The sequence below is a fragment of the Gigantopelta aegis genome, chromosome 3, assembly GCF_016097555.1.
Source record: "Gigantopelta aegis isolate Gae_Host chromosome 3, Gae_host_genome, whole genome shotgun sequence".
Classification (NCBI taxonomy): domain Eukaryota; kingdom Metazoa; phylum Mollusca; class Gastropoda; order Neomphalida; family Peltospiridae; genus Gigantopelta; species Gigantopelta aegis.
This window is the reverse complement of record NC_054701.1, coordinates 47,433,413-47,461,231: the sequence shown is the minus strand read 5'-3', so window position 1 is coordinate 47,461,231 and position 27,819 is coordinate 47,433,413. Positions and strand designations below refer to the sequence as shown.

Here is a 27,819-nt window from a genome sequence, read left to right as displayed (position 1 = left end):
TTTTGTTTAACGATGCATTCAACACATTTTATTTACGGTTCTATGGCGTCAGACATATGATTAAGGACCACACATATATTGAGAGAAGAAACCTGCTGTTGCCACTTCATGGGCTACTCTTTTTTATTAGCAGCAAGGGATCTTTTATATGCACTATCCCACAGACAGGGTAGTACATACCATGACCTTTGATATACCAGTCGTGGTGTACTGGCTGGAACGAGAAATAGCCCAATGAGCCCACCGACGGGGATCGATCCTAGACCGACTGCGCATTGAGCGGGTGCTTTACCACTCCCTTTAATTAACACCCAATTGCCAATGTGTTTTTTTATGCTGGGGTGTCGTTAAACATTCATTCATTCATCCATCCATCCATTCATTCATCCATCCGTCCAGCCATCCATCTTGTCCATCTGTCCATTCATCCACTTATTCATCCATCCATATTGAGCTTATACAAAATGTATTACATATTAAATAAGAAATTAAAGTGCAAGGGACTCCCCCCCTCCCCCCCCCCCAAAGTGATCAAAGCAAAAAAACTAAACAAAACCTATTCTTTCTCTCTACACGTCTGTCTCTCTTTCCCCTCTGACTCTCCCTCTCTGTCTCCCTCCTCTTTCTCTCTCTCTCTCTCTCTCTCTCTCTCTCTCTCTCTCTCTCTCTCTCTCTCTCTCTCTCTCTCTCTCTCTCTCTCTCTCTCTCTCTCTCTCTCTCTCTCTCTCTCTCTCTCTCTCAGTAATGATTAAATTAATTATAAATTATTTAAACTTGCAGCTAGATTACAAAAACTAATTTTAATTATTCTTTTAAAAAAAGTTTTCAAACTTTGTTTTGTTACCCCATAAAAAAACCCACAAGCAACTTTTTGTCTGTTTATAAAAAATAGAGCACAAATTCTCCATCCCACAAGCTTTGACAACACCCTGAGATCCTCCTCCAGAGAAAATATTTGTCGAGTTGGTTTGTGTTGTAAGATTATCCCCCAGGCAGGAAACCCAGCGGTGGTGGGCTGGGACTGGTTAGCTCCCCCTCCCTCCGTTATGCAAGGAGAAGCCAATGGTTCACAGAGACACTGCAAGTGTGAAACACTGGGAGGCTGTTGGCTTCTCTTGGCCTGGGATCCGGCTCATTTCATCTCACAGATACTCTTCAGTATGACAGCTTATCATGTGCTAATTATCTGCCCATTGAGCATATAACTGGTAGACATGGCACCTGGCTGTTTGACTTTCACTGAAAGATAAAAACTGTGTCTGCTGCAGGGTTCAAAATACTAGCTACAGAACCGAAACAAAACAAAACAAATTAATTGTGATGGAGATGTTTCATGTTGGATTATGAATATTTGAGACAGAGAAAACAAATTTAGAATTGTGGATTGTGAGGAAAATGTGAAACATTGATCTACTATCTATAAAGGAGTTTTCATCTTGTGGAAGTATACATTGTTTTTTTCATTGTGTCCTGTGTTGGAAAGAAATACACATACATAATCTATAATTTTATAGTGAATTTTGAAAACCTGAATGGAAATATAAGTTATACTTCTTATACAGAATGATTGTGATTTCAAAACTTCATCAAAAAGACATTCTTTAGTGTATTGATTTGAAAGAAATGCATATATTCAAGTGACTGTATTTTGAAAAGCTGGGATTAGGAAGAGAAAAGATAAATCATGTTTTTTTGTGTGTAAACGTTTTAAAAGATCACAGGTTTTAGATTTATTTTTTTTTTTTTTTTAAGTATCTAAACAAAAAATAGAAGAGTGCTATTGATGGAATTAACGTTTCCGAGTTGATGGAGTTGTCTGATTTCTGTGATTATACCACGGGTTGGAATTATTGTCGATGAGTTTAAGCCGTACACTGAAAATAACATGGATAAAAAGGTTTATTGATCTCTGTGTTTCATGACCTTACAGATCTTAGGGGAAAAAAAGAAGGAAATCGCAATTTTCTGTGTAAAATTCCCAGGATGCCACTGTTCTTTGAATAGGAATATCGATGACAAGTTGCATTTCAGAGATAAAACATATTTTTCCATTTTCGAACTGTTGAAAGACAAAGAAAAGCTGGAGAACATTTTTTTAATTATTATTATTTTTTATATATAAACATGATTATTTTCTGTAATATATTTATCAATACCTGAAAAATTATATTCCAACTTAATTGTTTTTTCTTTTTTAAAAATACAAGTATAAAAAAAATTGCAATATACCTTTTGTTGTTGTAAAAGCGATGACAGTGAAATAGACATTGACAGCTTAATAACTGAAATATATAATAATCTTCAATTCAAGAAGACTGACAGTTGTGTTAAGACTATTTACTTGGAAATCAGAATCAGTATTCTTGAATTTACTACATTTTTGTACAGAGTACTACTTTTACATGGTATTTTAAAAATGTGCTACATGTGCCTGGCCTGGATTGACAGATACTAACTTGAAAAGGTCTATAATCAGATACTGTTATTGTTTTTAAACAAATGTACACAAGATACATTTGAATGAGAAAGTTGAGAAATTCTTCAAGAAAAAGGAACCCCTGAAATGGATGTAGGAGACATTTGATTTGTGTTTTGTATGACAGCACTGTTTTATCACAATGAAGTTTTTCTCCAGATTGCTGGACAAGGTGCAGACGGAGCCATCTCTGCGGGAGGATGGAAAGAGATTTGTGGTGTCGGTCACCAGTCTGCTGGACAAGCTACTTGACTACAGGTAAGAATAATTTTATTATTAATCACAGATCCAGATTGTGCATTATTCTTTGCTATGAAGATCCTCTCTATATAAATTGCATGATCACAATTTGGTATGCGGTTACAGTAGCGGATCAAGGGGGAGGGGGTCCAGGGGTCCGGACCCCCCCCCCCCCTTCTTTGAAAACCGACCATAACCCTTAAGGGGAAACATGACTATATTAACTGTTCTGTGTAAAAGGAGAGACCAGTCGGCACATTTGGACCTCCCTCTTTCAGAAATCTTGCATCCCTGCCTGGGTTATATACCGTTAACCTTACCCATTCTCTGTTGTCACCTCCCTCTCTTTCTCTCTCTCTCTCTCTCTCTCTCTCTCTCTCTCTCTCTCTCTCTCTCTCTCTCTCTCTCTCTCTCTCTCTCTCTCTCTCTCTCTCTTTCTCTCTCTCTCTCTCTCTTTCTCTCTCTCTTTCTCTCTCTCCCCCCCCCCCCCCCCCAATGGAATGGAGATGGTCACATTGGTAGTGAATGTCATAAATGTGGGAGACCACTCTATAGTTCAAAGTTTTAATAGTCTGAAGATTATATAATACATTTGTTATATAATCAGGGCTCGAAACTGCCTGTGGTTAGGTTACCAAATGCGACCAATATCCTGTTTGGGTGACTTAAATATAAAAAAAATAATGGCGTTAGTCGCCCAAATAATATTATCTTCTTTAGAGCTATATCATATGGGCCACTATTAATATTTGTATTGCACATTAAAATCTTGCTCGTGGTTTGCTTGTACCATAATTTGCCAACATGCATTATTTTTTGGGGCCACCATATTTTTTGGTAAGTTTCGAACCCTGATAATATATATTATAAAGAAATTAAACATTGGAGATTTAAACATAGGACAGGGGTGTTAAGAGGTGTTTGAACAAGCTTTTATTAAAAAGGGAAAGCACACACCCCTTAGCAATTCCCTGGATCTGCACTTGCACCTGAGTAGACACATAATATAAGTATATTAAAGGATAAAATCTCAGATTACTAGTATGTGTTGTGAAATTTTACTTTATTTAAAAGAACACCTATTAAGACCATGATGTTTGTAGACAGGTGTGTTGCTGGTAGATATGTACATATTCTGTGGTAAACTGAGATCTAAATTCTAATGTGACAAGCCAGTGCAGTTAGTAGACATTTCAGAGTAGAGTGATATAGGATGTAACAAGCAGATGCAATTATTGGACAGCTGAGAGGAAGTTGCAATAATTATTTTTTTGCTTCCGTTTTTTTTTTTGTTGCCTCATCCGTTTACAAGTCTTGAGAGACTGAATTTCCATAGCACTGTTTCACGCTGTGACCTGTTATGAAAATTTACATGTAATGACCCGATCATTACCAGTAATTAGCTCTGGCTGTCGTTTAGTTTTCACCTTATTTACTTATACATATACCTGTATATAATATACATGCATACAGCACACATTAATTTATGTCCAGCAGTCTTAAATAAATACCTTTCCGGTTGTTGAAGTTCATTTGCATACTAATGCTTTTTGTCTGTCTGTCTGTCTCTCTCTCTCTCTGTCTCTCTGTCTCTCTCTCTGTCTATCTCTGTGTCTGTCTGTCTGTCTGTCTGTCTCTGTCTGTCTCTCTGTCTCTGTCTCTCTCTCTCTCTCTCTCTGTCTCTCTCTCTCTCTCTCTCTCTCTCTCTCTCTCTCTCTCTCTCTCTCTCTCTCTCTCTCTCTCTCTCTCTCTCTCTCTCTCTCTCTCTTTTTTTATTTATTTATGAGATATAATCAGTATCCCATCCATAAGGATGCACTCCATTTACAAATGTTTTCCATCCTCACATGGTAAAAGAGCTTTTCTCAGATTCCATCTCCGATATGATGGCAATATGCTTCCTGTTTTAAAAAGACAGGTTTACTTACATTTCACACATGGAAGTGATCTAGTAAAAGAAGCTGTGATTCCTATGCCAGATGGGTGATCTTTGTTCCAGACACATACTGGCAAAGAATTAAAGCAGTATATTTAATATCAAAGTAGAGGAAAATATGTAGGTAACAGGCACGTTGAGAAATAAAACCCTGAACAATATTTAGAGCCAGTTCAAATCAGTTTTGGATACCTAGCTCATTGCTATTTATTTTTAAGCTGTCATTTATTTTGTTTTTAATAAAATACTTTTTTCCATATTTTATTTATTTATTTATATTTCTTTTCATTTATTTTTTAACAGTAACTCTAGAATACTTTAAAAAGAATACCAGTATATTGTAACTCTGACACCCAATAGCCGATGTGTATTTTGGTGCTGGGGTGTTGTTTAAACATTAATTCATTCATTGTAGCAGTATATACTCCTGCCATGGAAACCCATAATGCACTAGTGGACATCTTGCTGACTTTTTCGCTTCCATGTGTCTGCAAGATAACGGACAATAAATATTTTACTGACAAGTTTATTGTCACAGTGTTAGAACCAAAGCCATGCCTTCTGACATTAAAATAGATGAATTATTGTTACGGGTTTTCCAGTGGGTTTTCCAGTGGGTTTTCCTTACATCTTTTAAATGTCAGTCTAGTTATAATATATCACAATATATTTGGTTTTTAATTTGTATGACCCAAGAATAGTCTAAATCAGTTTTAACTTCTATTGAAAAGTGTTAACATTGGAAATACTAATTTAAATTGATTTAGTGTAACTTTTTAAGTCATCAGTGAAATTTATCTTCAAATACCTGTCAAGAAATTGGTCTAAAGGGAAAACATCATTAGCTTCAAGCTGTTATATTATCTTCCTTCAGTGACATGCTGTTTATTTCTTTTAATTTCCATGACTTGTTTGATATCCCTTTCTAAACCTGGTGACAGCTGAGGTCAGCAGATCTTTGAATTTGATATTGTGGTGTTTGGTGTAAACATCCTCCCTGTTTCCAGAGCATCACACTATCTGTGTGGTCTGGTTTCAAAAGACTGTAGCAATTCAGTCTGTTAAAGCAAACTGGAAAGTTTCTTCTTTTAAAAAAAAAAAAAAAAAAAATATCTATATATATATATATATATATATACTGTACCATCAATTTTAATATTTTCTCCTTATCTTTGATTAGATTCTGTTTATAAATATTTTATTGATTCCCACCATTCCAAAACAGTTGTTGATACATTTTATTATCTTCATATTACATAACTTTAAGATGTTATTGTGTCAAAATATTTAACTGAGTTTTCAGTGTTATGATAAACCAAAAAAAATCTAGGGATGTAATAAATTTTGAATACATTAAAATAAAAATACAGCATTCAACATATTAAGCACCCTGCTACAATAAGCATGCCCAAGCATTATACAAATAAGGAAAATGAAACCTACAGGTAATTAGCACTCCAACCTTGAAAAAAAAGGTTTAGTTTGTTTAATGACACCACTAGAGCACATTGATTTATTAATCATCGGCTATTGGATGTCAAACATTTGGTTATTTTGACATATAGTCTTAGAGAGGAAATCCGCCACAGTTTTCCATTAGTAGCAAGGGATCTTTTATATGCACCATCCCACAGATGGGATAACACATACCACAGTTTTTGATATAGCAGTCATGGTGCACTGGCTGGAACGAGAAATAGCCCAATGGGCCCACCATTCCTAGACCGACCGCACATCAAGCAAGTGCTTTACTACTGGGCTATGTCCTGCCCATCCACCAACCTTGAATGTGCGAAAACTTAATGTAATTTACATAAGGTATAATTTACCAGAGTATATACATGTAACACAACACCTGAAAAACTGTTTTAACCTGTACTAGTTACTCTTTCTGTACACATTTACACAGGTACTGTTCATATATATAGCACGCACAATTTTATAAGCTGCACATTATGTTAAGTATTTACGGTACAGTAGTAAACCTTTTATCTGATTTATTTGAAACTAGTGTACTGCACGGTACTGGGTGCTTGATATGTCGAATACGGTACCGGTATGTTGACAAATTCCACTTATCACTGGATTACCTAAGACATATTATTCAATTTACTTACAGTAGTAAACCTTTTATCTGATTTATTTGAAACTAGTGTACTGCACGGTACTGGGTGCTTGATATGTCGAATACAGTACCGGTATGTTGACAGATTCCACTTATCACTGGATTACCTAAGACATATTATTCAATTTACTTAGAGTAGTAAACCTTTTATCTGATTTATTTGAAACTAGTGTACTGCACGGTACTGGGTGCTTGATATGTCGAATACGGTACCGGTATGTTGACAAATTCCACTTATCACTGGATTACCTAAGACATATTATTCAATTTACTTAGAGTAGTAAACCTTTTATCTGATTTATTTGAAACTAGTGTACTGCACGGTACTGGGTGCTTGATATGTCGAATACGGTACCGGTATGTTGACAAATTCCACTTATCACTGGATTACCTAAGACATATTATTCAATTTACTTAGAGTAGTAAACCTTTTATCTGATTTATTTGAAACTAGTGTACTGCACGGTACTGGGTGCTTGATATGTCGAATACGGTACCGGTATGTTGACAAATTCCACTTATCACTGGATTACCTAAGACATATTATTCAATTTACTTACAGTAGTAAACCTTTTATCTGATTTATTTGAAACTAGTGTACTGCACGGTACTGGGTGCTTGATATGTCGAATACGGTACCGGTATGTTGACAAATTCCACTTATCACTGGATTACCTAAGACATATTATTCAATTTACTTACAGTAGTAAACCTTTTATCTGATTTATTTGAAACTAGTGTACTGCACGGTACTGGGTGCTTGATATGTCGAATACGGTACCGGTATGTTGACAAATTCCACTTATCACTGGATTACCTAAGACATATTATTCAATTTACTTACAGTAGTAAACCTTTTATCTGATTTATTTGAAACTAGTGTACTGCACGGTACTGGGTGCTTGATATGTCGAATACGGTACCGGCATGTTGACAAATTCCACTTATCACTGGATTACCTAAGACATATTATTCAATTTACTTACAGTAGTAAACCTTTTATCTGATTTATTTGAAACTAGTGTACTGCACGGTACTGGGTGCTTGATATGTCGAATACGGTACCGGTATGTTGACAAATTCCACTTATCACTGGATTACCTAAGACATATTATTCAATTTACTTACAGTAGTAAACCTTTTATCTGATTTATTTGAAACTAGTGTACTGCACGGTACTGGGTGCTTGATATGTCGAATACGTTACTGGTATGTTGACAAATTCCACTTATCACTGGATTACCTAAGACATATTATTTAATTTACTTTTCACTGACGGAGAAGTGAAGGGGTAATGGAGAGTGCGACTAATAAAATCAGACATACAGCTAACAGCTGCTAGCTGAGTTAGTGAGAAAACTCATTTATTTCTTCTACAGCTGCACACTTAAAAAACTAAACATAAAACATGTGTTTAATTTTCAAAATGGCTTTCAGATCTTAAAACTGGAATACAGATTATGCATTACCTCTGTGTTAGATGTTTCTGATTAAATGAGTTAAATTCTGTTTAAAAGTTTGTTAAGAGCCATAAGAAATTTTGCATCCATTTATTTTTATGACACTCATTTTAAAATGCTGCTATGGTTTGCAATATTGGTACAAATTTAACAAATTGTTATTGGTGAACAATAAGAATTAAATAAAAACAAATTTTAACTTTACTGGATCCGAACCCAGTACCTACCAGCCTGTAGACCGATGGCCTAACTACAATGCCACCGAGGCTGGTTAGAAGAGGGTGTAGTGGCCTTACACCTACCCATTGAGCCCTTAAGAATTTGCTTTGGTTAGGAGCCAGTACCGGGTTGTGAACCCTGTACCTACCAGCCTGTAGTCCGATGGCTTAACCACTGCGCCACCGAGGCCGGTCACCATCACCAAGTTTAACAACCACTTCTAGACCAAGTCAAATGTTATTACAGCTGCCAATGCCATGTTAAACGTCTAAAGTTGTAATATCTATTGATGTGTTAGGATGTCTTTAAAACATCACTGTCATTTGTTTTTGACCACATGTGTACATGTATTTAGTTTATACTAGATAATAACCTGATTCAGCCTTGTGAAAATTATATTTTTAGAAGATGGGTGAATAAGTGATTTGACTCTTTATCTTGTAGCTAAGCTTTCCCATTCTCCAAATCATTTCTTATACAAGTATTTTTTTAATTACTAATATTCCTTAACTGTTATCATTACCTACATGTATATGTATATTTTTTACCTTTACGTTTATATACATTTATTATTTACCATTGTCACCCAGTGACTTATTCTAACAAATTTAATTAAGGATTGTCTGTTATTTCTTTTACGTTCATCAGGGTATGAACAAAAACAAAATCATCTGCAAACTGTGTAAATCGGCGGAGCCATTCTCACATAACTTTGCAAATGACTTTTTTTTTTTTTCATACCCCGATGAACATAAAAGAATTAACAGACAATACTTGTTATTACCTTTGTATCATATTTGCTAATGATAACACTAAAAGTTCTTACTTTATTTCAGATTATTTTTGGTTCATAAACAACAATGCTCCATAATTAAGACAACTTGCCCATATAAGATGACGTCATCAAACATGACGTTCCCTGATGACGTAATTTTTACATTCATTGAGAAATGAACAAACTCACGTTGCTACATGTATGTCTGGACCAATGGGATGACGTTGTATTGTAATGAGTGTGATGGAAATTTAATTATTGCAAGATGAATGAATGAATGAATTATTTTATATAAATGTTATCTTTTTATTTTTTTGTAGGCAAGTTTTGGATGGTGAAGACAATGAAGACAAGAGAATGCACTGCACATTTAACATCCTCGTAAGCTTGGTTTTGTTTTCTATAGGGATTATTTTTCTCCTTCACTCTTTATGCAACATCAGGGTGACGAGACGTAGCCCAGTGGTACAGCGCTTGCTCAATGCGTGGTCGATGTGGGATCGATCCCTGTCGGTGGGCCCATTGGGCTATTTCTCATTCCAGCCAGTGCACCACGACTGGTATATCAAAAGGCTGTGGTATGTAATACCCTGTCTGTGGGATGGTGCATATAAAAGATAACACTTGCTGCTAATCGCAAAGAGTAGCCCATGAAGTGGTGACAGCGGGTTTCCTTTCTCAATATCTGTGTGGTCCTTCACCATATGTCTGATGCCATATAACCATAAAATTGATAAATACAATGTGTTGTGTTAAACTTAAATAAAAACATTTTTTCTTCTTTTTTTTTCTTTATGCAACATCGGGGCGGGAATTAGCTCAGTCGTTTGAGCTCTCACCTGAGGTGCTTGTGTCACAGGATCGAACCACCTCATTGGAGCCATTAAACTGATTGGGTTTTTCTTGTTCCAACCAATGCACCACAACTGGTCAAAGGCCGTGGTATGTGCTTTCCTGTCTGTGGGAAAGTGCATATAAAAGATTCCTTCCTGCCAATGGAAAAATGTAATGGGTTTCCTCTGATGACTACGAGAATTACTAAATGTTTGATAGCCAATAGCCAATGATTAATTAATCAGTGTCCTCTAGTGGTGTCGTTAAACAAAACAAACTTTAACTTTTAGTAGCATCCTTGTTGGGGGTTGGAGGGTTGATGGGTGTGGCTTTATATAATATATATGGCTCTACAAAGGGACTGTCCTAACTCAGTAATATAAATCTGGAATTCTGGAGTTCATTCCTACGTGAAATTTGTTTTTCGTCCTTGTTCACTGATACAGACTCGGATTCTATTGTGTTGAGCTGTATTTTGCAGAACTATCTAATGTTGACCTTTAAAATCTGGTCCATCGTAAATGGAGCAGTATTTAACTGGAACAGACCATCTGTGTGATGATGATGTGAGTGGCCTTGTGAAGAGTCCCCACAGTCCTCGATGGTGTAGTGGTTAAGCCATCAGACTTCCATAGACATATATACAGAGACAACCTATTAACATAATCCCATAGGTGCTGGCATGTCCCCATCCCTCCTCCACCCAACCTCTGAATTTTTGGATATCGGGCTCAGGGGCGGAAGGGGAAGGGTAAATTTTAATGGACAGAATTTGCAATAAAATTATTTAGTAAAACAAATTGAATAAAAAATAACGCACGTCCAGAAAAGTTTAAAGCCAAAATAAAAGAACAATGATTGCTTAGCTGAAAATATTTGAAGGGGATTAGAAGCAATTTAAACGGGCACCTATTGAAATAGCATTTCTGACTACTCATCAGTTAGCCTATCATCAGCCTTCCACATACATGTAGAATGAGTATAAATAGCTCATTGGGGAGGTGGTGTAATGACCAACAACTAACCACTAACCCACTGTCCTGGACAGACAGTCCAGATAACTGAGGTGTGTTCCCAGGACAGCATACTTGAACCTAATTGGATATAAGCACGAAAATAGCTATAAATAAATGAAAGCTGTTGGTGTAAGGCCAGATGGCTAAAAGATGAGTCTAGGACAATGTGCTTAATAAATTGGATATAAACATGGGCCGCGTTCCACAAAGTGATCTTAGCGCTAAGATCACCTTAAGTACATATGTTAGCTGTACAGTTACAGTGATCTTAGGGATAAGATTGCTTTGTGGAACGGGGACCAGGTTTATATCCAGTTTATTAAGCACACTGTACTAGACTCATCCTTTAGCCATCTGGCCTTACACCAACAATTTACATTTATTTATAGCTATTTTCGTGCTTATATCCACAGTTTCACACAGTGTTAATTAATGCCTGTTTGTGGATATAATTCTTGAATACATTCAGATTATTTCGTTTTAACAGAAGAAATAGTAGCCTGTATGTCAGAGTATTCATTATGCTTGAAAGTGCAGGAGGCTCTTTATTCCCAAGCAATGCAGGATATCATAGTGTCAAGAAATTGTTCAATAAGAACTACTGATATTATGAAGTCTGACTACCAGTAATCTGTGAAACAGTTGACAAGGACGATACAATAGCTTGTGAAATTTGCCATTTTTAGTTCTCCAATGGCAGCTGTCGTAATTGGTTACAGCATTCAGTATTGCCAAAGTTAATGCAGAAGTAAAATTAATTCACATCAGCATTTTGTTTCTGCTGAATGTTTCAGCCAAAAGCTATGATGTGTTAAATTAATCTACAATAAAGCTTATGGTATGTGTTTAATAGTAGATTATTGTAGCTCAATGACTTAAAAAGCAGTGTAATATTATTTATTATATAACATTTAGTGAAATATCTTAAAATATCAGTGAAATAAGTGTTATCAGTCACTCAGTGACGATAACACATTTTAGACTGAAAATTTCACCATTTCACTGTAAAATGTGTTATCGTCACTGTAGAAATTGTTATCTTCACTGTAACAAAGCTGGAACTATTCTACTGCTGGCATTTTAAAAATAAAGGTTAATTGCCAAAAGTTCTATAATAAATAGAAAATTTCATGTGTTTTGTCAAATATGATTTATATCTCATCTTGTGAAGTTTGCAATGATATCACTCTCATCGCGCAAGTGCGACTCGTGAGATGTGATTGCAAACTTCACTCAGTGAGATATAAATCATATTTGACAAAAAAACATGAAATATCCTCTATATAGTGAAACAAGCATTTAAAACAAAATCTGCTGAAACAGACTACTATTGCCTCAGCATTTGTTTTTGCTGAGGCCAATTTCTGAAACATGAAGGCTGCCAATAGCCGAAGGATTTTTGTGTGCTGAGGTGTTAAACATTCATTCATTCAATCATTTATTTATTAACATGTTTCTTTTTAAGTATTTTGTCTTTTATAAAGTTAACCGCCACAGTTTATGTTATGATTTCAGAATTTCTACAAGGACAACATTAATCGTGAGGAGATGTATATTCGCTACATCAACAAACTGTTTAATCTTCACCGCGAGGCCAACAACTTCGTTGAGGCCGGTCTGACATTGCAGCTGTATGCGCAACTTCTACAGTGGAACGACGACCAACTTGAGACAGAGTTTGGATACAAGAAACAGAAACAGTGGGAGCGGAAAGAGGCACTCTACCTCAAAGTTATCGATTGTTTTGACTTTGGAAAGGTAATCTACCTCAAAGTTATCAATATATTGTTTTGACTTTGGAAAGGTAATCTACCTCAGAGTTATCGATTGTTTTGACTTTGGAAAGGTAATCTACCTCAGAGTTATCGATTGTTTTGACTTTGGAAAGGTAATCTACCTCAAAGTTATCAATATATTGTTTTGACTTTGGAAAGGTAATCTACCTCAAAGTTATCGATTGTTTTGACTTTGGAAAGGTAATCTACCTCAGAGTTATCGATTGTTTTGACTTTGGAAAGGTAATCTACCTCAGAGTTATCGATTGTTTTGACTTTGGAAAGGTAATCTACCTCAGAGTTATCAAATGTTTTTGATTGTGGAAAGGCAAATATCTTGAAATTATTTAATGTTTCAATTGTGGAAAGGCAAAAATCTCAAATGGGTGGGATGTAGTTCAGTGGTAGCACACTTGTCAAAGGTGCAGCGGATCATAGGATTGACTTGGCTTTTTCCCATTCCAACAAGTTTATTAAAGGCACATACCCTAATTATTTGATAGTGTAAAATATTTATGTTCAATTACATAACATCTTTTTGTACCTTTATATTAACTTTTTAAAACATCTTGCTTAAGTATAGTTTTCATCATCCTGATCTTTGTGGTAGCTCATAATGCATTTTATGTCAAATGGAAAACATACAGACCTCAGGAACTACCCGGTACTTTCCTATTAACATCAGTGACTTTAAACTGTTTGCTACATGTATGTGTAATCCTTTCAGAAGGAAAGTTCTTATCAAAGACCTCTTGCTGCCAGTCAAGCCGATTAACTTATGTGGTGGAGACAGGTTTCTTATATGACAAATATCACCTTGATGAAGTCTTCATAGTAGCCAATTCATCAGTGTGCTACGACGTCATTAAACACACATTCCTTACCTTTTCTCTTTTGCAGGCATGGGAATATGGAATCCCCTTGTGTAAGGAGCTGGCTGAAGTCTATGAAAAGAAACTCTTCTACAAGAAGCTGAGTGACATTCTAGTAAGTTGCTATTTGTCTGTGTTAAATAGCGACCCCCAGCCTTGCATATATATTGATGTTTGTTTAAATGTTATTAGTCCCCTATCAGTCCAACTGGAAGGGACTATTGGTTTCGTCTCCATCCTGTCTGTCTGTCTGTCTGTCTGTCCATCCGTCTGTCCATCAGTCAGTCCGTCCATCTGTCGCTCCCACATACAGTTTTCTGGACCTTTTTTCACAATACCTCAAAATATTGAGCTGAGATTTTGTGTATAGCTTTATCATGTACTGTTACAGATCAAATTTGACTTTCATTGTGATTTACCCATTTTTTACAGAGTAATGGCCCTTGAACATAGGAGAAACGAAAATTAGTTGTTTGGACTTTGTTTTTTGCAACCGGCCTCAGTGGCGTCGTGGTTAGGCCATCGGTCTACAGGCTGGTAGGTACTGGGTTCAGATCCCAGTCAAGGCATGGGATTTTTAATCCAGATACCGACTCCAAACCCTGAGTGCATGCTCCGCAAGGCTCAATGAGTAGGTGTAAACCACTTGCACCGACCAGTGTTCCATAACTGGTTCAACAAAGGCCATGGTTTGTGCTGTCCTGCCTGTGGGAAGTGCAAATAAAAGATCCCTTGCTGCTAATCGGAAAGAGTAGCCCATGAAGTGGCAGCAGCGGGTTTCCTCACAAAATCTGTGTGGTCCTTAACCATATGTCCGACACCATATAACCGTCAATAAAATGTGTTGAGTGCATTGTTAAATAAACCATTTCCTTCCTTCCTTTTTTTTTTCTCTCACACTAATGCATTTTTATTCAGATGTGTTACACTTAAAGTTACAGGTGTGTAAGTTAACCAAACTTACTGTTGTTGTTTCCACGGGTTCAGAATAGGGTCTGCTACTTTAACACAGTTCAGTTAGTAGAACTCTCGCCTGAGGTGCTGGAACCGTAAGATCAAATCCCCTCAGTGGACCTATTCTCCGATTGGGTTTTTTCAATCCCAGTCAATACCACAACTGTAGTATGTGCTGTACCTGAGGCTAAGTATACAGTGAAACCTCTCAAGATCGGACCCTCTGTAAACAGGAATTCCCTCAAAACAGGACGTTTTACAGAGTCCCTTTTTAAAAATCAGGACAGAACTTAACCTCTCTAAACTGGATCCCTCTTAGAACCAGACATTTGTCTTGGTCCCAAAGGTGTCCGGTTTAGAGGGGTTTCACTGTATATATATATATATATATATATATATATATATATAAATATATATAAATAAAAGATCCCTTACTGCTAATGGAAAAATATAGCAGGTTGCCTCTTAAAGACACTTGTCGGGACCCCATGAAACTGAATAAAATGTTCAGGGAGTGTTATGACAAGTCCATCACTGCTGGCCACTTAATATAAACAATATTGAAGCCAGTTCCCTTCTGCAAAGAATATGCTATTTGATAACCTGACACAGTTGTGTCCGGTTCTTTCATGGTAATCTAATGTTCATATTAGATGGGTAAAAATAACAATAATATCCAATTATCAAATGCCAATAGTCAGTTATTAATTATTCAGTGGGCTCTAGTGGTATTATTGAAAAAATCCCCAAAACTTTGAACATACTTTACACAGAGGTGTGCTTGCCCAGAACTGTGTGCTTGAACCTTAATTAGATATAAGCATGGAAATATACTCACAGAAACAAACGGGGAAAAAAACTGTTTGTGAAACTCAAATGAGAGAGAGAAAAAGATGACATTTTCAGCGTAATTTTCTTACATGAAATTATTCAGCTAATTGTCTTGTTTGTGAATGACTGTCTGTGCGGTCACACACATCGTTGTGGTTGTGTGGTCAAAGCAGAGTAATTTCTCCCTCTGCCTACTCCAATTGGATGGTAATATGGATCATTACGACCAGCAGGCAGTATAGTTTAGAGATGAAAATACATACCACAAGCTTGACTCTAAAATACAATTATGACCTAGATTTTTCCCCTTTGACAGAATCAAAGGAACGTAACTTGCACACATGTATAACTTGTGTATTTCTTTCTTTCAGCATGAGTTCGATCCATACCCCCCTTTCATTGGTTAGGTTAGTTTTAGGTATAGGGTTAGGGTTAGTCTTTAGAGCCTTTGATATAGAGGGATATGGGTCAACCTCTTTCCTTTCTTTCTTCTTTCTTTCTTTCTTTCTCTATAGGTTTCATCTCCATCCTTTTGTTTGTCTGTCTGTCTGTTTATTTGTCTGGCTGTTCCATATATAGTTTTCCGGACTTTCTTTCCACAATGCCTCAAAATAGCTCGAATTTTGTGTATACAGTAGCCTTATGAGGTACAGTTACAGATCATCTTAGATGTTCATGATTTACCCATTTTTATACACCTGTCTTTGATGGGTCATAGGGCTGGGATTTAGCTCAATCGGTTGAGTGCTCGCTTGAGGCGCTTGTGTAGCAGGATCGAACCACCTTGGTGGATCCATTCATTTCATTGGTTTTTTTCTCGTTGCAACCAGTGCACCACAACTGGTCAAAGGCTGTGGTATGTGATTTCCTGTCTATGAGAAAGTGCATATAAAAGATCCCTTGCTGCATTAGGAATAATGGAGCAGGTTTCCTCTGATGACTACATGTCAGAATTACCAAATGTTTGACATCCAATAGCCGATGATTAATGAATCATTGTGCACTAGTGGTGTCATTAAACAAAACAAACACTTTGATAGGTCATAATAAGGTATGGCATTGTCCGAGTGTCCGTCCGTCTGTCCGTTTGTCCGTCTGTCTGTCTGTCTGTCTGTAAACTGACACTATTTTTACCTTGACAAAATCAGATGAAAATTACTTTTTTATAATGAAGGATGTATACATGATATATATCTGTATTCATATTTTATTATCAAAAAGTTAATACATGTATAATGCTAACTTCAAAGTCTATAAAGTGTTCTGGGGTTGGTTTTTTTGGTTGTCCTTTTCATACCTTTTTTTATCTATCCTATTTGTGAAGTCTTTGTAAAATAATAAGGTTTTTTTTCTTTCAGACTATTGGTTGTTATAACTATAATCACTGTCTAATTAGCACATAATTTTTCATAGGATCTGTTATTGTTTGGTTTTCAGCAAAAGCAGTCTCAATTCTTCTTGAACATTCTCAACAGTCTGACAAGCCGACAGAAGCCGTCGTATTTTCGTGTGGTCTACTATGGCAAATCATTTCCACCATTCATCAGAGTAAGAAAGCAGTGTTCTTTGTATTCGTAGACATTCATGTTTCACACTGTCATTTACCAATTGTGTATGTGTGTGTGGGGGGGAGGGGGGATGGTGGAGACGTAGCTCAGTGGTAAAGCATGTGCCTTATGCGTGGTCGTCCTGGGATCGATCTGGCCCCTTGAGCTATTTCTTGTTCCAGTCAGGGCACCATTAATGGTATATCAAAGGCCGTGGTATGTGCTATTCTGTCTGTGGGATATTGCATATAAAAGATCCCTTATCCTTTACTGATGGAAAAATGTAGCAGGTTTCCTCGCTAAGGATATGTCAAAATTACCAAATGTTTAACATCCAATAGCCGATGTGCTGTAGTGGTGTTGTTAAACAAAAAAAACAAATCCTTGAGGAAAATAAAGATTAAGTAGTTTCTCATAACATATTGAAAAAATCATAGCAGTTAATTTTGTTATGATCTTGTGTGTTTGTTAAAACATCTTCCCATGCATTATGATTCAACCTTAGTTATTCTTTAAAAAGTTAATATATAACGTCAATTTTATTACAATCTTACATGTTTGATAAACATCTTCGCATTATTCAACCGTTATTATTCATTGAAATGTTTTGTTTAATATGTTATTTTGCTAAATTTGATTTATGTCAATGTCGTGGTATTTTATCAATATTTAATTTTTCTTTTTGATATGCATTTGTATATGTGTTCAATATTTATCTGTTTATTTGGCAGAACAAGGCATTTATCTACCGTGGTGATGAGTGCATGAAGCTAGACTCTGTGAAACAAAACCTACTTGCGGAATACCCCGCGGCTACCATCCATGGTAACAAACCAGTGGACGACAGCATACGAGAAGAAGAAACTCAGTGTATCCTTTCTGTCTAGGATCAATGCCTGCTGGTTGGCCCATTGGGCTATTTCTCATTTCAGCCAGTGCTAGTGGTATATCAAAGGCTGTGGTATGTGCTATCCTGTCCATGGAATGGTGCATATAATGACCCCTTGCAACTAACAGAAAAAATATAGCAGGTTTCCTCTAAGAATATTTTTAAAAATTACCAAAAATTTGATATCCAATAGCCGATGATTAATAAATAAATAAATGTGCTCTTGTGGTGTCGTTAAGCAAAACAAACGTTACTCTCTTCTTTTCTACTTAACCTGACCTCAAACAATGGCATATTCCCCTAGGAATATTAGTGTGATCTGAACATCCCAACAGCCAATGGGATGGCTAAAATCTTCCAATGAGTCCTCAGCTTCCTGTTTTGGTTCTTTACTTCAGTCTAAGCCATCAGGTTTTTTCTGTTGGTTTAGTCGAGAGTTTTTGTGTGGAATACTGCCTTCCAAGTTTAATATATCTGTTTACAACTTTATTTGGTTTAATTCACTTTTTTAGGGTGTTATTTCCAAACTTTAAAATTGTTCCTTGTACCAGTAATCGGTCACCATTTTTCTAAAATGGCGGCTGCTTTGTTTACCAGAAGTTTTACTTTAACACACAAAGACATACAGCTGTGCAGTGTGAAGCCGATACCTAGCCCAAGACCCGAGTTTGCCGGCCTTGATGTCCCTGCTGAGATCAGGAGTTTCTATGAGTACAACGAAGTAGATACATTCCAGTTCGATAGACCCTACAGCAAGGGGGAGAGAGACAGAAACAATGATTTCAAGGTAACAACAAAAATCTTTTGTTACAGTTTTAAGCTTTTTTTAACTTGTCATGAGGACGTGTAATAGTTTAATCTTCATACTACAATAGGCAAAAAATATAAAGTAATCATTGAGATTTTAGATTTTCCAATCTGATTTTCATGAAACGTCAAATATACGAATAAAGATCATAACATCTCGAACCGGTTTGCATTTCGCCTCTCTACGTGTACATTGAAGATCAAGGTCACTATTATGAAAAATAGAAAAATAGAAATACAAATTCACCACTCTAGCGACTTCATTTCTTACTGCGATTTTCAAGTATAATGATGGCTTGTTTATAATATACTGATGGAAAGAAATAAAGGATCACACAGATAGCAACAAGAAATAATGACCACATCAAAAATCAATTCATATCGTCCGAAGTTGACTGGGAACATATAGGCAGTACATTCAACACTTCAGACATTCAATCTCACATTACAACTTGGTATGAAATACAGACATTATTACGCTAGTAGTGAATTAAATTTGGTCTACAAATTGATGTGTTCCCTTATTTCTTTCCATCAGTATAGTAATAATAAATATATATATATATATTTTTATATACCCATGTAGACTCTGTGGTTGGAACGGACGATCATGAAGACGACCTACAAACTGCCAGGCATCCTGCGCTGGTACGAGGTGATAGACACTCAGGTGGTGCACCTCAGTCCCATCAGCACGGCTATCGACAACATGAGGACCGTGAACGCGGAGCTGCAGCACGTCGTCGCACACTGCACCGATAACAAGGTTGTCTTCTTCAAGCAGCTTGAGATGAAGCTACAGGGCATGATTAGCGCCGCAGTGAATGGTGGGATCCCCAAATATCAAGAGGTATGTATGTGTGTGAACAGTCGCTAATCACTTAGTGCTGGACTGTAGTGCCCACAAATGTCACAAAATCAACAAATGTAATTTTAACGACAGATGTGGCAATTTGACTGCCACATATGTCTTAATCGTTGACAAATGTCACACGATCGACAACAAATGTCACAAAGGTTTCAACCACAAATGTCACAACGCTAATTGCCGAAAATGTTACTACGACAAACGTTGCAATACATCAACCACAAATGTGATAATTAACATTGGCTTTTTTTTTGTAATCTTTCTTTTTTTAATCCTTCTGGATGGATACTCCTAGATTAAATATAGTATCCTTTGTTGATTAGGATCACAGGATCAATCCCCACTATAACCTTACCTAAAATGTTCGACTATTAGCATCAACTTGGTGGTCTGAATCTGTGGTATCAAATTGATATTACACTAAAAATTTATGTTAATTATGACTTGTGGTTGAATTATTGCGATGTTTGTCAATGATTAAGACATGTGTCAGTGAAATTGCGACATTTGTTGACAAAATGACATTTGTCGATTTTGCGACATTTGTGGGCACTACAGTCGACTTCTATTCCATGTTCTACAATTATGTTTAGATCTTATCAGGGGCAGCACATTGAAAATTAATCAACAGGCCTCTGAGAATTGAGAAGTGTGTAACTAATTCGTAGGTCAGGCAAAAATAAGATCAGGTAACCCATTTTTTTTGTCCATGTAACTGATGTCCTAAATTTACTACAAGAACCTAAAATAGGTAACACAAAATCAGATTTGCATGAACGATGCATGAATGAAACAAATAATTCTCTCAGGTTTTACAGTTCTGATTCATGATGATGATCATAGAGCTTGGTGCATGTACAGACGTTTCCTTTTGGTTTCCACACTAATGTCTGTGCATAGCTTCTGTACTCTTGACATCAGTGGACTTGGTTTGAGTTTGGAGTTTTCCTTCTCCTAGGAGAGTTTCCTTACTAGGATTCTGAGCCTCTCCAGCCCAGTTTTGATTTTAGAGTTTGCTTCTCCTAGACAGTTGTCTTTCTTGACTCACGTCCTCTGTCTGTCCAGTCCATATTAGTCTAGTCTCTACACTTTGACCAGTCCAGCTTGGGTGACCCTACCAGGAGCTTTCCGAGTCATTGAGACATGCAAGCTACCTCACCACATCAAGGAATGGACCATGAGATAGGAGTTCTGATTCAATGTTTTAGTGTCGAGATCTATGCAACTTGCATAGCCAATCATGATGCAGTACTGAACAAAATGTGCATTAAATATCAAAGTCATGTTTAGAAATCTTTAAACATTAAATAAATCATTCATTCATTCATTCATTCGTCTGGATCTACTGTGATTGTTTTTTTTTGTGAATGACCATTTGTGAGAGTTAATGAGAAAAATGTAGCAGGTTTATATTATTATATATATATATATTATATAATATATGTCAGAATTACCAAATGTTTTACATTCAATAGCCGATGATTAAAAAATCAATGTGCTCTAGTGGTGTCATTAAACAACACTAACTTTTCTTCCAAAACTCCCTAGATCAAGGTTCACAATTACTGTACAGTTTGACCTCCAATATCAAAGCCACAATCTGGAGATTATTTTTATTATTTAACTTTTTGAATTACACAATCCTTATTAATGCATTTTTGGGTAATTATTTGGATCCATTCACTGTTCTAGATCACCGGAAGATAATATATTGTTCTCTGTTGTTAAACTCAGAACTTTGGTAATATGCCACTGTTTTGTGTTAAAAAGTATTTTTTTAAAATCATGACAACAGCCTGAGATGTCACACATAATTTATTGTTGATTTTTAAATATTACTTTGACAGGCATTTTTCTGTAAAGAATTCAAAGACAAACACCCAGAAGAAAGTGGAAAAGTTATGGAATTGCAACATGAACTAATGGTGCAGGTACAGTATTTACTATCTACATACCTGATACTCCAGTATTACAGTATTGAACACTTAATATATATATTTATCATATAATATCTGGCATTTCCAGCACAATCAAAGTATGTGATATTTTTTCAGATCACATACTTTAAGAATTTGATAACTTTGCAAATTAGATGTAAATTATTTGAGGTCACAGCACTGGATTTATTGACATTTAAGCAAACATACTAGGGTAACACTCCATAATTGACGTATGCTTTCATAGTCATCAAACAAAAACATTTCAATAGCAACTTTACATTGAAAGCTGTCCAGTGTTCAGAAAAGAAAAAACGTTACAGCACTTGTTTATTTTTATTTATTATCCACATGGTTCAACATAACCGAGTTAATAATAATCATACGAAGCATATGTGTAATAACAAGTATGACGACGTAATTTTGCAAAGCGACGTCATAACATGACCTTGTTTTCTTCAGTCCTAGTTCAGACTTTGCATGTGAAATATGACGTCATTTCGTCATCTCCTTCTAGTTGAGGTTGAAACATTTTGAAACGGTCCTTGTTATTCATAAAAAATAACAATAATAATATGAATAATAAAGAAATTATTACACTCGAGTGTATGTTGTACTGATTTTACGAAACAAGTGTCAAGATTCATGTATTACCCTCGCTCTCACTCAAGCAATACAAAAATCCTGCCACTCGTTTTTTAAAATCAGTACGACACACAAGCTTGTAGTATAATCTCTATGTAAGGATATCCAAAATGACGTCATTCAAATTTGATGTCATTTCCATTCAAAAAGACACTGTCACATATTCTTACATTATTTGATTATCGGGTAATGGCTGACTGGAATTAAAGTTGCATATACAGTTTACAAAAAATATGTTGCATTAAGTGGCCTCCTGGTTACGCCACTGTTGCATATTGGAGTACAGTACAGATACGGCATAACATTCACAAAAATTGTCATTTTAAATGGTGCCATGTGAATTTTCAGTGTGGCGCATGTTTGTTGAAATATTATCAACTTGCAAGTATTTGATATATTAAATCAAAAGAAAAGCATGCTTCACTTTGTTAATGTCTGTTTACTTATTATATTTTAATGATGTATTAATAGTTTCAATATATTTTAATTGTCTGAAATACTAATAACTATCATTAATGTTTTTTTGCATTCCATATGCTTACCATTTGTAACACCCAATAGCCGATATGTATTTTTGTGCTGGGGTGTCGTTAAACAAACATTCATTCATCAATTCTTGACTCTTTTTAAAATTGAGGCAACTCTCATCATTAAACATTCAACATTCCAGTCATCATAATTATATACATGCATGTATCTTTGAGTCAAAATATGGGGACATTGTACACATGACCATTGGCTATCCAAAAATTAAAAAGAAAATTTAACCTAATTTCTGTACCCTTTATCACAGATGTGATCACATATATTTAACCTAATTTCTGTACCCTTTATCACAGATGTGATCACATATATTTAACAATTGCCTGTTATTTCTTTCACGTTCATTGGGATATGAACAACAACAAAAAACAGCCGTAAACTGTGAATCGGTAAAGCCATTGACACACAACTTTGCAGATGTTTTTGTTTTTTTCATACCCTGATGAACTTAAAAAAATAACAAACAATCCTTATAATTTGAAACATACATGTAGTTAATAAAAATAACACTCAAAGTTGATATTTTATTTTAAATTGTTTTTAACACTCAATAAAACGAATTACATGTACCAATATAAAGTGACCTCATCAGATATGACGTTCCCTGGCAACATTATTTGTATGTTCATTGAAAAATAAACAAATTTGCATTGCTATGGCTGAACCGATGGAACGGCGTTAAATTGCAACCCCTGCAATTGCCTGTGACATTCTTTTTGCCATGGACTATATTGGATTTTTTTTTCAAGATGTAATTTTTCATTATAGTTTGTGAACTGAAACCAATTAAAAGTAAATATTAAAACAGTAATCAATAATCATTTATATTGACAAAATATGCTACCCTTTTCTGATGCCGAGTGGCCTAATCCAATAAAACTAAACAAACTTTACCAATTTATTCGGGTTTGAAAGGGGGGTCTTGGTAACAAAAATGATGTCATTATTAAAATATTTTTATTTTAATTGTATATCCTATTAAATTTATTCTGACACTTTGATGCAATATAATAAATAAAAAAATATTGAACTGACACGTCACTGCGGACTGTCTACGCTGTATATGATAAATTGTCATCCCCTTACAACCCCATTGTTCTTGATCGTGCATGTGTCATTCGCGTGTTAACTGTTATGTCACTTTCAGTCAACGAATACCACCACTGGTATAAATGAATCTTACAGCATTACTGGCAAACAAAACAAATAACAAACTCATAATTAAAATTTACATGCAATCCAGAGTTGCAAACATGTTAATGGTAAAATTGCCTTGAGAAATGCCATGGACACTAATTGTTGCCATGGTCATTTTTTTAATTGCAGGGGTTGAATTGTAATGAATGTAATAGAAATTTAATTATTTACTGTTATGCTCTACTAGAAACTAATTTATAATAATAATTAATGAACTAAAAATGTAATTACTGTGAGTAGTAGTCAGCAGGTTAATTGCATTGTTTTGTCCTACAGATTAAGCTGTTGAAGCGTGGTCTCCGGATACACGGGGATCTAGCTCCTGAAGACTTGATGCCTCTACATGAAAGTCTGGTCAAGCTCTTCGAGAAGATGGAAGCAGAAGTCGGCCACATGGTGAGAACAACCGTTGATGTAGCACCACGACTGGTATATCAAAGGCCGTGGTATGTTTTATCCTGTCTGTGGGATAATGCATATAAAAGATCCCATGCTGCTAATCGAAAAGAGTAGCCCATGAAGTGGCAACAGCAGGTTTCCTCTCTTAATATCTGTGTGGTCCTTAATCATATGTCCGACGCCATATAACCATAAATAAAATGTGTTGAGTGCGTCGTTAAATAAAACATTTCCTTTTCGTTGCTGTAGTTAATATTCATTGTTCATCATCTCTTCAATATTTTATTTTTTAATTTTTGTTTTTATCCCACTGCCCCCTTTCTTTTTACTCCTTTTTGAATTCCATAACAATTCTTCCCGATCTGTCGACTCCTCCAATCTTTCATCTTTCAATATTTAAGATATAATATTCAGTATTACAGGATTTACTTTGAAATATAATAATATTCTTGACTTTTTATTTTATTTTGGCATTACCCGATGACTGATTCTAGTTTTTTGTTTTGTTACGCCATATAACCATAAAAAAAATGTGTTAAGTGCATCATTAAATAAACCAATTCCTTCCTGTTAAAGTAGCACATTTTTTCATACCCACTTCATGAAATATTGATTATTACCAAATTTTTTACATTCAATAGCCGATGATACATAAATCAATGGTCTCCATTGGTGTCGTTAAACAAAACAAACTTTAACTTCTACAGTTTTAGTGTTTTCTGGTTTCAGAGTTCACCGAAATCAAGCCAGCTGCTTCGCAATACAGTGTGTAGCACCAGCCCAGCTAGACCTGGCACCCCAGGCAACATCTCGCAGCATTCCAGTGGGGGGAGGTCAGTTATACAACAGAGTGTGTCTTTTATACAGTTCCTGCCATTTTTTTAAAATCTTCTCCTGGCATTCATTTTCATATTTATTCCCTCTCTGTTTTATATCTTTTTATAAGAATCCTGTCCCTAAATACCGCTAACGATTCCAGTTTATGTCCAAAATGGTGGTTGGTCATCCACTGTTATGTCCTGTCCCAGCTAATTTTTCACAACTGATAAATAAATTGATTGCCTTTGGTGAATTAAGGTTGTGGTATGAGGAAGTTCATATATAAAAAGATCTCCCTTGGCTTTTGATAGTAGTCTGCATTGTCAGTGGTTTCCTCTCTCTCTCTCTATCTGTCTCTCACTCTCTCTATCTGTCTCTCACTCTCTCTGTCTCTGTCTCTGTCTGTCTGTCTGTCTGTCTGTCTGTCTCTCTCTCTCTCTCTCTCTCTCTCTCTGTCTCTCTGTCTCACTCTCCGTCACCCTGTCTCTCACTTTGTCTCTCTCTCCCCCCTCTCTCTCTCTGGTCTATCTCTCTCTGTCTCTCCCCTCCTACCCGCTCCTCTCTCCCTCCCCCCCCCCCCCCCCCCTCTCTCTCTCTCTCTCTCTCTCTCTCTCTCTCTCTCTCTCTCTCACTATCTCTGTCTCTGTCTCACTCCCTCACCCTTTCTCTCTCCCCCCCTCTCTCTCTCAGTCACTATATCTCTGTCTCTGTCTCACTCTACCTCACTCTGTCTCTGTCTCTTTCTCTCTCCTCTCTCTATCTCTCCTCTCTCTCTCTCTCTCTCTCTGTCTCTGTCTCACTACCTCACCTTGTCTCTCTCACTCTGTCTCTCTTTCTCTCTCTCTCCCCCCCCCTGCTCTCTCCCTCTCTCCCCCCCTCCCACCCCCCCCCCCTCCCCCCCCCCCCTCCCCCCTCCCCCCCCCCCCCCCCCCCCAAGTATTTCTAGTTTAAAAATGTGCTGCAGTGTCGTTAAACATTCCTTTCTTTTACGTTTCAGCAGCAGTCGGTCTTCTGGAGTATCAAGTGATGCTGTTTTTCAGGATGATGATAATGTGTATTCAGAACCTGACGTAAGACCATCTGTCATAATCAATACACTGAGTGCTTTTATTTAGATGTTTTTATGTCCCTGCTATGATGGAGTTGTCATATTGACCTTGTTTATCTCTCTTCTATGTTTGTTTGCACAATAAGAAAACATTGGTGTCCCTTGGACACATTTTTAGTTTATTATCTATTTATTCATTATTTATTCTTTATACAAAACTTTAAAAAGTTAGAGAAAAACATATTTTTCCTGCTTTTCATTATGTAAAATTCAGTTTGACAAAAATAAAGAATATCAGTGCTGTTTAGAGTGGGTGTTTATTTTAAAATTAGCATTATCTGTTAAGCTGTCCTTTATTCCACCTGTCGTCAATATTATAACTTTAATTGTTAAAACCTTATATACATTTTTTTTTCAAATAAATAATTTAATATTAAATTTTTTTTAAATTTTAAAATATTTAATTAAATAATGTAATCAAAATTTATGAAAGCAAGAATGTTATGAACAAAACAATATTCTGACTTGATATACTTTTAGTATATTTTGATATATTTGATAAATTGGTGTTAGTCTGTGAAACATTCTTTTAGTTTTGACTGCAATGAAGATAGCTGTTAAGCTAAAAACAAAAGAATAGTTACTAGCTGATGGCATCTGGTTAGAGAATATATTTTTGAATGTTTTCTTCTTCCCCTTGCTGCCTTCATTAGGACATTGATCTTCCTCCACCACCCCCAGAGAAACAGCGAGCTGGCTCCCACTGGTCTATTTTGAGATTGAGGAACCATCACACTGCCCCTCCTATTCCCTCTCGCCCCTTTTCAGGTGTAATTTGTGCAGATGCCGTTGACCAGGTTTGTGCTGTTGCCTTGGACACCATGAAGAGATCAATCAGCTTCATTTGCATTTGTTAGTGTTTAAAACAGTCAGCAGTGTTAAGTGGTAGTCAGAACTCAAATTGCTGGAATGTACAGTAAATATGTATTTAAAAAAAATCATCTGAAGGATTAATATATGATACATAAATTCTTAAAGTATTTAATTTTTATAGAGTGACAAAACTGTATATTCATTATGTAATTATAAAATAATGTCTTTCTATTCCTATATAATCTGCATTAAGATGCTGGTCCAATTTATTAATTAACAGTGGACACTTTGTAGGACTGATGGCCCCCTTTTACTACAATAATTTTAGTAAATTAAATGATTTTGTACCATGATTACAGTTATAACTGCTTAAAACATTTTCTAAAAAATCGGTTTTAAATATAATTATTTGGCACCTGTATAATATAATTATGTTCATCATATTACTGTTCAGGACATTTTATTGAAGTATTAGTTTCACACCATGTATTAAGGCTTTAAATTAATTAGTTATGAAGAATAATGAAAAATTACTTTATATCTGAAGCATATGAGATGGAATCAGGATATAGACAAGGTGACTCATTGTATTCATATTTGTTTATTTATTATGTAAAGAAAAAAAGAAGAAGAAAAAAACTTTTGAAAAATGTCTTCTTAAATGGAAGTCTCTAACAATGTTAGAGCCGTGAACTAGTAGGGACATGTTTGAACTGATTTGGGATATTATTTAT

General features: G+C 35.8%; 1 protein-coding gene across 5 annotated transcripts in view; it reads left to right on the top strand.

Annotated features, from left to right (window-relative positions):
* LOC121368141 (dedicator of cytokinesis protein 3-like) overlaps positions 1-27,819 on the top strand; it is a 137,049-nt gene that overhangs the window by 90,826 nt on the left and 18,404 nt on the right. For 2 of the 5 annotated variants that reach the window (XM_041492733.1, XM_041492731.1), the window contains 13 exons: positions 2,636-2,734; positions 9,552-9,612; positions 12,597-12,839; positions 13,757-13,843; positions 16,951-17,061; positions 17,792-17,930; positions 18,570-18,736; positions 19,343-19,606; positions 21,472-21,555; positions 24,223-24,342; positions 25,075-25,178; positions 26,162-26,234; positions 26,926-27,069. In XM_041492733.1, the coding sequence (XP_041348667.1) occupies positions 2,636-2,734; positions 9,552-9,612; positions 12,597-12,839; positions 13,757-13,843; positions 16,951-17,061; positions 17,792-17,930; positions 18,570-18,736; positions 19,343-19,606; positions 21,472-21,555; positions 24,223-24,342; positions 25,075-25,178; positions 26,162-26,234; positions 26,926-27,069 (1,696 nt within the window). The remainder of the gene's footprint in view (positions 1-2,635; positions 2,735-9,551; positions 9,613-12,596; positions 12,840-13,756; positions 13,844-16,950; positions 17,062-17,791; positions 17,931-18,569; positions 18,737-19,342; positions 19,607-21,471; positions 21,556-24,222; positions 24,343-25,074; positions 25,179-26,161; positions 26,235-26,925; positions 27,070-27,819) is intronic. The other 3 variants (XM_041492732.1, XM_041492735.1, XM_041492734.1) reach the window with 3 other exon arrangements.